The 11,093-nt window shown below is 40.1% G+C and overlaps 1 protein-coding gene and 1 long non-coding RNA gene across 2 annotated transcripts; one reads left to right on the top strand and one right to left on the bottom strand.

Annotated features, from left to right (window-relative positions):
* The first annotated feature begins 508 nt into the window (after nucleotides 1-508).
* LOC121714817 lies at nucleotides 509-1,126 on the top strand. The gene is made up of 3 exons (XR_006033452.1): nucleotides 509-535; nucleotides 836-895; nucleotides 1,083-1,126. It is a non-coding gene; the product is annotated as an uncharacterized LOC121714817 (long non-coding RNA).
* Nucleotides 1,127-1,207: 81 nt separating this feature from the next.
* Nucleotides 1,208-4,012, bottom strand: LOC121714307. The gene is made up of 6 exons (XM_042099616.1): nucleotides 3,648-4,012; nucleotides 3,295-3,495; nucleotides 2,913-3,179; nucleotides 2,540-2,623; nucleotides 2,344-2,373; nucleotides 1,208-1,876 (listed from the first exon to the last, which is right to left on the bottom strand). The coding sequence occupies exons 1-6, from the start codon at nucleotides 3,724-3,726 to the stop codon at nucleotides 1,764-1,766; spliced, it is 774 nt and encodes a 257-aa protein (XP_041955550.1). The 5' UTR covers nucleotides 3,727-4,012; the 3' UTR covers nucleotides 1,208-1,763.
* Between the last annotated feature and the right edge of the window lie 7,081 nt (nucleotides 4,013-11,093).

Genomic DNA, 11,093 nt, shown 5'->3' with positions numbered 1-11,093 from the left:
TCGTTGTCATATAAATGCTGTAACGAAATTCGAAGTGTAAATATACAAACTTTATGTTGAAAGTGTAACCGCGACCGTTTCCCATAGGAATGAATGTAAAACATATACCCTCCAAAACGAGACCTCCCGAAATTCAGAAAAAATACTAAATTGATATCAGGCACCGTTATTACCATTGGTAGATCATAGGGTAGCTGTGATATAAATGCTGTGACGAAATTCGAAGTGTAAATATACAAACTTTATGTTGAAAGTGTAACCGCGATGTCCATTGAAATGCATTGAAATGAATGAAGCGCAGATCAAGTAGTCCCCAAAGTGACGTCATCACCGAATTGCGTACAAAAAACCCGCTAATGCTAAAAACAACAAAAACTGGCATTTAACACCATTTGGAGACATTTTTAAAATGATATACATATATTGAGTGCTTTATGTACCCATTAATCAACAGTGGTGTTTAACCTGCAACACAGGCTTTAAGTGTTCATGTAGCCCCCTCCTCTGCCTCTTTTGCTACTGTCCTGAGGCAGAGGTATGTGGAGTCTTGCATACAATACATCATATCTTTTATTTATGCTTTTATGGTTACTTGTATGGTGCATTTTTCACATAGAACTGTTTTCTGGTGTGGCACACCTTATATACGAGTTATGTTTATTTAATCACTGTTTTTATGTTAGCTCGTTACACAATGCACATTACCTCAGTTCTACATGCTACAGTCTGCTAACGTGGCTGCAGGTGTAGCGACGTTAACTAGTTAGCTTACAGACTTTCATACTGGTGAATTGACTGAATGCATTTAAACGTGGTTTACCTGTTTGATTGGCAGGAGCTGTGATGCGACTGGCTCGCTCCCTGTCTGATGTGTTTGTTTTGTCTTATATTTCAGGTATGCCATGTTTGTTTAATGTACTTTTGTTATTGTCTATTCACATGTACTTTTGTGGCGACGCTGTTAACTGCGTGTCTCGTAGTCTTGCCGCGCGGCGCTCTTTTGCTACTGTCCTGAGGCAGAGGAGCTGTGATGCGACTGGCTCGCTCCCTGTCTGATGTGTTTGTTTTGTCTTATATTTCAGTAAAAGAGTCAAAGACCAGGTCGGTTGTGGCGTCTCTTATTATACACAACACAACGCAGAGAACGTGATAGAGGGAAAACTACCTCTGTTACATATGTCGTCCATTCATATATGGCAGCCTCACATAAGATTTTTTTTATGTTTAATAGCACAAATTATTACAAAAACATTCTTTCATACAGCAAACATATTCTGGAGAAAACAGTGACATCGGGTAACAGCAATCTAAATTCAATGTCCATTGATTGAAGAAAGATATTTCTTTGAAGAAAAATACATCTTTGGACCACTTTAACCTTGAAAATTGCTGTCAGAATCATTAAACAAAGCCCGAGATAAGTATGATATATCTACATAAGAACCAGCATTTTTGGCTAATTTCCCTGAGCACCAGTACAGTACAGTGCAGTGGCAGAAGCACAAATATCAGCGATCAGTGAATTTTATTGACTGCAGTGTCTCGTGTAATTCTTAACACCACAAGTTGAATGAACAAATGCTTTTCCACACATCTTAGCAGTGCATTTCAGTAAACATATTGGCTAGGTATAAACATATTTATATATTTGTTTTATTTTTTCCAAAGACAGGCAATAGATAGGACACCAGCATACTGATGCCACACAATGACTGGAAATTCTATCACATTCTGGCAACACATACTGGAATCTGACAACACATTCATGGCATATTGCTCAGCAAGTGTGCTTTGATGGAGAGGGAAGGCTTTAAGGTTGGTTCTCTGACTATGTCTGAAGTTGCAGGTGGATAGTGGACTATTGAACCCACAATACCTGAAGGAAACACACACAGCATGAAGTCTACACACCATGGATTATACAAAATAATAACGAACTGTACATGTCATAAAAAAGAAAATCAATATTACAGTAAAGGACACACAAAGCTTAATTTCATGGGCCCATCTTGTTAATGCTAAACTTATATCAGTCCCTATGGCTTTAGACATGACAAGAGAAATGTTATTATTCTGTTAATAACATTTAAATGTTATTGTGATGCTTATTGATGTAGTTGGGCAAAAGTGTCTGCTAAGAACTATACATAAACATTAGTAAAAATCTGAATAATGCCATGGATCATGTCAAACAAACTGTTTGCATTTGCACTGCACAGAAACCCAAACAAAATATAAATAATACTGCAATGCAATGATGACATTGAAATTCCAAAAGTAAATCTTCAACCATCTGTAAATCGTTAAACATTCAAGATGGAACTAGAATAACAGATGTCTTACCTCCTGCAGGTTGAGCAGAACCTTTGACACCTGATGAGTGTGTGTGTGTGTGTGTGTGTGAGTGAGAGAGAGAGAGAGAGAGAGAGAGAGAGTGAGAGACAGTTGCAATGAACTGTAGACCCTACTGTATGCAACATTGATTGAAACATTATGGCAATTGATAATGTGGATAACTCTAGATTAGCGCTATACTTACTGTGTTTAGACATAATAAAGCTGAGAAGGACCAAGCCCAAGAATACAAGGCCTGCCAAGAGGGGAGCTAAAACTGCAGTTGAAACTGAAACAATACAAAATATTGCTTTCATATTATACCAGCAATGCCATTTAAAATGAATGAAAATGAATAGCCCTCTTGTGTCATGACCAGCTGTTGTACCAGAGTGAACAAAATAAACTACATGCATGCAAAATAAACTACATGCATGCATGTTTCACAGCATTAGGTTTCAGCAGGGCGTTAATTTTGAAGTCAGTTTCCTGCCAAAAAGACGTTGTTATGGACAACATAGGCCTATACACTGAATTTACAGCGACAGTCTGAGCAACAGTTCACAATACACGCCTACCTTTTGAAGCAGAGTCAGAGTGAGTAAGTTCTTTAAGCAACTCGGCACAAGTCTCTTGAAAACGCATCCTATCCTGCACAGTGCGTTCAGAGTCGCGGTCCAACACCTCTTTCAAGGAGAGGGCCTGCGGGTCCAAGGCTGTCCAGGTGTCCGTCGTTTGATCCAGAGACAAAAACTCTTTTCCATTGTGCATAATCTGTTCAGATACATGTATCAACTGGTGTCCGATGAATTTGCACTCTCGAAAACGCTGATAAGTGTGGTTTTCTGTTGGGAAATGTCAAAGTAGCAGCATATCAGCAGAGCTGTCAGTACAGCATGAACATGGCAGAAATATCACCCAGCATCTATCAAAAACTCATTAAAAAAAAGTCTTAGCTACCTGTATTGTTGAAACGATTCGCAAAAATCAGTAGAGCATCGCGTAGGGATGAACTACTGATATTGCCGAGGAGCGTCCTGTATATTTCTGTAGCCCGACCATCTCCGTTGTCATTGGGTGTGACTGAAGTTCCGTTTATGAGAATTTTCTCCTCAAACGTTTGTTCCTCGCTTATCACACTTTTGTTTTCCAACCGGACAACTTGGAGACAGACAACAATACATTCACGGCGTTAAACATAGGCTTTATTCCTAACAGTGACTTTAACAATTATTTTCACATTATTGACAAACATGATTTAGAAAAAATTAGACAAATAGACGATATGCTAGGCTGCAGTCTAGCCTACTTACAACTTATAGTAGACTTGTCCGGCAATTCCTCAGACAGTGCAATCAGACACACAAAATAAAAGGTGTGCAGCATCCACATATTCAGTGACAGCTATTAGCCTACTGTAAGCCAATTTTGGTGTGCGTAGGCTATTCTCCTCCAGATCGCAGTGTCACTTTTTGATATTTCCTCCGTCGTTGTTGAACTCACTGGCTAAATTATATAGCCTTGGTGAGATCCACAAAACAAACCCGGATAAATTGTGCGCGTGTAGCCTAAGGCGTAATGCATGTGACGATCTGGTCGTCAAGAGTGGTTTGTTGTGTTATCGTTTAAATGCTCAGCCATCTGAATAACAGTGTGGGTGGATTGGTCAGAGCAGGTTTACATGACGAAGGGGAGGATCCTGAACTGACTTTCTAAGACTTGATCAGAGGCGCTGACACCGTGAAACATATTTACTGGAATACTGCTACGAATTGTAAAAAAAAACAAAACAATGTTTAACTAATTTTCATTAGTCGATAGGTTGATTAGGACTAGGCTAGAAGCATCCATTTATAAGCTATCCTACAGTAGCCTATAACCTGTCTCAGCGTCAGATTATGGAAAGCGCATTTAGAATGTCTACTGTAAAAAAAGGCAAATAGGCGTTCTTCTTGTTCTTTTTAATCACGTTCTTGTACAGGCCTGTGCGTTCAGAACATTGTAGGTTGCTCACAAGTCATAGATAACATTTCCGGGTTTCAGAGCGCAATGTACGTTAGTTGCAAACACTTTGTTAAAATGTAGACAGGTCTCACTTGACCATGTTCACACTGTGCAGTAGCCTAATCACTCAAGCATGACTGCAGTCTGAAAATAGCCTAACTGCTGCCTTTACTTTACACATCTGTATGGCAAAATATCCATGACTATTTGAAATGATTACTTTTCAGTGTGATTTCTTTTATAAGAAAGGTCATGGGAACAAAACGAAGTTGTAAGGTCCATACTATCATTACCCATGGGTATTCTCAGAGCTAATGTTGAACCAGACGTTATGACAAGGGAGGAAGTTACTCTTTAAACAAAGAGAGGGTGGAGACTTTACCAAAAAAGGCAAAGAACTAACATCAAAATTATGTGACATGATTTCAAGGGAGTGTTGTTTGACAACAATATTTTTTGATACATCATAGGCGATTGAAAAACATGTGTTGTCATTTATAAGTAGGCCTAAGCTATGCAGCATATTATTCATCACATAAGTAGGCCTAAGCTATACAGCATATTATTCACCACGATGCTTAAAATGACTTGAAACTTCAAAGGGCTGTAGTTTTGGAACCATTAGTGATACAGATATACTATTTAAGATTTATGCATAGGTTTGGTCTACAAACACCTGTGATTTTTTTCTGATTTTTTGGGAGAGGGTGACCTGCCAAATTGCGCTGAAATTGGGTGATTTCACACGGAATGACCCTTTTCTTTAGTTAGTTATTTATTGATTTATTTCTTTTGATGTGCACTGGCAAATTAGGCAGACTGAAACAACAAGCATGCTCGCAGTTTCATGATAGACCAGTTTTGACGGACCAGTTTGGTGGGCTTGAGTAAATGCAATGACCATTTGAGTGTCCCTGATGTCAATCAGTAGCTGACCAGCATGGATGAAACATAACACTACTTTTTGACAAATCATCAGACGAAATGAACAGGGCAATCTGTTATAATGATGCTTATCAAAGTTGAAGCAACATTTATAGCCTGGGTGTTCCCATGCTGCCTTGCGCGCAGCATTGCGGGCATTTTTTTCAAATACGAGAAAATGAACGTTTGGTTCCCAGACCACGTCTCATTGAGAAGTGGTGGCGCTAGCCAGGCTACAACATTTATATACAAGCCTCAGTTCCCAAATTTGGTGTGGTAGTAGGCCTAATGCAATGCAGTAAACTATACCAGTTTGTCAAGTCCAATCTAAGCAGTCTTTGCTATTTCAAATGACCGGTCCATGTTGCAGTGCAAATTATTCATCAACAGAATGTGTTCAGCAGACATTCACTGGTGATGACTGGCCAAAGGGGGGCAGTAGACAGTACAGGTGAATAGGAGGACAAGAAGAGGGGGCAGCCGTGGCCTGGTTAGCACTTCAGACTTGTAACCGGTGGGTTGCCGGTTCGAGCCCCGACCAGTAGGCACAAGTGCCCTTGAGCAAGGCACCTAACCCCTCACTGCTCCCCGAGTGCCGCTGTTGTTGCAGGCAGCTCACTGCGCCGGGATTAGTTTGTGCTTCACCTCACTGTGGGTTCACTGTGTGCTGAGTGTGTTTCACTAATTCACGGATTGGGATAAATGCAGAGACCAAATTTCCCCCACGGGATCAAAAGAGTATATATACTTATGCTTAAGAGTCATACCGGTACTCACTTTCCAGATAATGCTGTTAGTCAGTAATATAACCCATTCACCTCTCTCTCTCTCTCACACACACACAAACACACACAAATTTTTAACATTTTACTGTCTGCTATGTACTAAGTGCATAGCCGGTAGGAATCAAAGGACCTGTTTATGTATAATTTACTGTTCACTGCAGGATATATTGACTGAAAAAGTTTATTATGTTTGGAAAAACCTGATGTTAAAAGCAGGAGAACTGAGACTACTTGATAAACAAGATGTACCGCATAGCGGTACAAAATATGACCGCCGCTCAGTCCTGTACATCCGTTCCGCGAAAATAAATCACACTTCAATTTGTCTCCATATTTTACTCCATCCCGCACTCTTGAAACTTTTGTGTATGCTTGTTTGGCATGCCTGAGTGTGTGTGTGCGGCTGCACAGAAAGTAGCCTACTGGTGCTGAAAAGGTGAATAGATTGTAGAATAGCCAAAGAAGATGTAGCATTGTTATAAAACCTTTAAAATCTCTAAACAATCACAAGTAGGGCAGTTCATCACAGTTCATCCATTGCAACTGGATTGATGAAAGGTCACTGTCACATGGAGCTCTTTCGGTACCAGGCACCAATGCACCACACCACACACAAACACCTGACTCCACCATTACACACCGTGCATGTTGAGCTACTGCTAGTTACCAGCCAAGCTAACTTTGTGGGTGCACACACAAGTTGTGTAGTAGCAGTTTTTCATAAAAGTACCTCATAGTTAATAATCAGACATGGGTATCAATATTGTCTTTAATAACTTATCTGAGCGTGGTGAGTGGGAGCCACGTTTGTTTGTTTGTTTGTTTGTCTTCTCTCTCTCCGGCAGCACTTCCGGGTGACTAAAGGACCCGAGCTGTGGAAGCCAGCTGGCTTTGTAGTGCCAGCCTCGTTATGATCTGTGATTTCATCCAATTGTTGTTAATTAAGTGTAAATTAAGAGTTGTGAAGAAATCAGGGTTTTGTAATGTGAATGGATGTGTTGTATGTAAAATGGGTAACCTTTTGGCTATTTTGAAATCTTGCCATTGTTTTGCAAATGGGAGATTAGTGGGGTTTTGTATGTGTACAGCTGTTTGGGGTTAATTGTAGGGGAGGGGCTTGTGGTATTTAAGACCTCAGAAAGAGGTAGCTGTCTGCCCATTTTCATTGCAGTCTGGTTTGTGATGCTGGGTTGTGCAGTTTTGCGCTTTAGACTGGCAAGTTTTTCCCCCTTTTCTTCTTTAGATACATTTTGTTTTTCTTTTCTTAGTTCATAGGCCTACAATATTTTGTACAGTTTGGAAACTTGAACTTTATTTTTGTTTCTTTTATTTTTGGTCACTTGCTCACTTTTGGAGAACCTTGGACTGTAAATAAAACATTCCTAGCACTGGAGTTGCAAGTCTTGGCTGAGTCATCATTTCGTCACAGAACCCATGTGACAGTCACTTACACCTGTAGGCTATATTGTATTTGGGAAAAGCAAAAGGTATCTTATTTATTTATGAACAAAAACATCTCTATCAGTTCCATGCCGTTTTCAACAGCTATCAAAAACAAAGGTCATTTTTGGATGGATGGATTTTTTGTGAATGTTTCTTCTTCTACATAAGATTTTAGTCATCTTTAGTCCATGTAATACTTTATTGTCAATGCACAAATTAAGTAACAGTAGTCTGAAACGTTATTGTTAATGCACAAATTAAGTAACAGTAGTCTGAAACGAAATGCTGTTTTACATCTAACAAGTGGTGCAAATAACTGACATGTCCAAATGGGCCTTGATGAAATGCGTCGCTATAGTGTTCATACACATTTTTTAACGGGCCAAAGTTGAAGAGCTGTTGTCCGTTATTGTTCGTGCAAATATAGGCTGATTCATGTTCCCTCGCATTGTGTAACTGAGGTCCATGGCTAGTCTGGCTTTCACCAGACCAAGCTCAATCTTTTAAGAAATCAAAAAATAAATAGCGGGCAGATCAGGCTGGGTTCACCCAGCCTAGTCCATAGGCACCCGATATTGTTTAATTTTCCGATTGAGATATCCACGCTCTGGCTATTCTAAATGCAAAAATGCATCAGGGAGTTATGACAAAACTGTAACTAACAAACTAGATCCTAATAGAAAGCATTTAGCTTCCCTAAGCTACAGGTAGGCTTATAAGGTAGGCCTATTTACAACATAAATTGTCAATAGGCTATGCTGGCGACACAAATAAAATCTCCTTTGGAAACCAATGGCTTACGCCTTACAGTATCAAGCGGACTTAAACTGCCATATCGTGGCGAAAAGTTGTAATAAAATTCACGCAGCTCCATGAGTCAAGGAAAGCGTGAATGAAGTAGCTAGTGATGGGGACGAGACCGCCTATGCCGAGTCCGAGTCAAGACCGAGTCTTTGAAGGGTCGAGACCGAGTCTGTTGGTTTTCAAATACAGTCGAGTCCGAGTCAAGACCGAGTCTTTGAGGAAGCAAGTCCGAGTCGATACCGAGTCCTTTAGGAGTCGAGACCGAGTCGAGACCAAGACCATAAAAAAATTTCAGTTTTAATATTCATAATTTAATATCACCCCAGTTAATAATCAACAGTTAGGCCTACAGACTAAGCTTGATTGGGAATTGTTTAGAGGAGCAGTCTTAATATGGACTATGCTGACCTACAGACACTCACCGGCAGCAGAGCCATAGAGATAGCCTAAATAAACGGCTCTGACGGCAGTATCTTTGCATTGCACCATGGGATGTCATTTTCAAATAATGCCGGTCAACATTGCATTTTATTATTATTGTTGTTATGTGTTGTCTGTTTTTTTATATGAACATAAAAAATGCGTTGGTCTCGGTCTGAAATTACGAGTCCTTCTCCTCCCACTGTGGTCCGAGACCGAGTCAAGACCGAGTCTTTGAAGGAACGAGTCCGAGAGAAATTGGTCTCGAGTCCGAGACCGGACTCGAGTACTACATCACTAGAAGTAGCCACTTCTAAATGGGACCCACTACACAGTAGCTTAAGGTGTGTTGCTAAAGCAGCCATAATGAAATGAAGGTGTCATTGTTTGGATACTTCACACACACGTGCTTTTTAATTTCACAGACTACAACTACCAAGCTGGAATCAAAGCACATCGATTCCCCTCTCACACCCTGCACGCACTTAAAACAAAAAAATATACAGGCGTCTCAGTCTCACGCACGCATAGGCAAAACTGTATCAGACCGATGTAACGTTGGTAAATCTTCCATTGCACAGAATGATTTTTGTAGCACGTGCAACAAATGACAGTCGAAAGATACAATTACAGTGCTGCTATCAATTTGCTTGGTATAACCGCATTTATAGTTTTCTACAAATGCAATCAATCAAATTGGCCTCCATCACTCAACCAACGTTACCTAGGTCCTTATTGATATTATAAGATTAAGTACCTGCAGTAAAAACCAAGCATGTCCGATAAACATCCTCAGATTTATTTCGGCTTCAAGAAGAACATCTTAACTGAAGATAGGGGCGATTAAAGCAGAATAATATTGCATTTTAATTTTTTACCGGAGGGTGCAAATCACAAATGAGTGATTATGGGCCAGATTGATGTGGGCCCTTGAGACCAACATACCATAAAAGATTCTTCATCCTCAGTGCCACGGTTCAGGTAGTTATTTAGGAAAAACTGCTTTTTTTGCGGTTCGGGGGGGCCCAGCACGGGGGGGAGTGGCCCACGGGGAAGTAACAAACATGTTCCGTAAAAGTCTAGTGGGGCTACATACCCACCAAATTTCATGTGCCCCGGTGGTTCGGTGTCCCGGGTATCGTTGACCAAAAATTCAGGAAGTAGATGACGGGACTTTGACAATCCCTATATCGTCCCTATATGACCACTTCGCTAGCGGCGGTCATAATAAATAACAGTGACATATGAAGTCCACTGAGCTGTTCGGAAGAGGAATGGAAGGAGAAGCAAATCTGTGTCCGTCCTTATATGTACTCTATCTGACACTAATATTCATTCAAGCAAGAATTTATCACAGTCTTCCTTCCTCATCCTCTTGCCATTTGAGAGCTATGTGTCCTATTTAAAGCCTTAAAGGTGCCGTCTGTAGTTCTAATCCAATACTCTTTTATCTAATTCAGCTGATTGCTCCTCACTCTTCTCTATCTTTTTTACTTTGCTGTTTGTACATTGGCTGTTATTGTTTAAGGCTCAGTCTGAGGAATATGTTTGTCTCACATTTTAGATTAGATTAGATTAAACTTTATTGTCATTGTGCAGAGTACAAAGACAAAGAAATGCAGTTTGTGTCTAACCAGAAGTGCAAAAAAGCAACAAAGTGCAATGTGATATACAAAGTATAGACAGGTGGTGCATAAACAGTATAAGATAAATAGTGCAATGTAGACAGTAGTATACGGTTAAGAAGATGGTATGGTTTACAGTAATATAAATTAAATATAATATGTGCAGTGTATTAGCTAGTATATTAGTCTATAAGAGCAGAATATATATGACTATCTATGAACAATGTATGAACAACATGTAGATATGCAAACTATATGCACACAGGGAGAAATAACCACTTCACAGTTTATCCCATGAAGAACAAAGACATTCTCTTTTAAACTGTAGGAGGAAGCAATCCAATTCACAAATAGCTGTAATGTTCACACACACACACACACACACAGAGAGAGAGAGGGAGAGAGAGAGAGAGAGAGAGATGCACAGAAACTGCGTCACTGAGGATTTCCCAACTGTGCCATTGGGGGCATCATCTCCTCCATCTTTCTCCTAGCATCTAGACTCCCAATCCAAACCCCTAAATTGATTCGATTAACGATACCCTATTCAACATCACACTATATAATCACAGCTAAACAAGTCACTTCGATACACGGATTGGATATCGTCGTGTAGCTGCAGTGCTGTAGGCTAGATAGCGAGAAAATTAAACACTGAAGAGCATGTCTTGGACTTTGACATACATTACATAATCTTTGCACAGCTTCAACTGGAATTGGAAAGTTACGAATGTTGCGCTTGCGCGCAGTCCCT

The sequence above is a fragment of the Alosa sapidissima genome, chromosome 1 (genome assembly GCF_018492685.1).
Source record: "Alosa sapidissima isolate fAloSap1 chromosome 1, fAloSap1.pri, whole genome shotgun sequence".
In the NCBI taxonomy this organism is placed as follows: domain Eukaryota; kingdom Metazoa; phylum Chordata; class Actinopteri; order Clupeiformes; family Clupeidae; genus Alosa; species Alosa sapidissima.
Note: the sequence above shows the minus strand (reverse complement) of the source record. Positions and strands in the feature narration are given on the sequence as shown.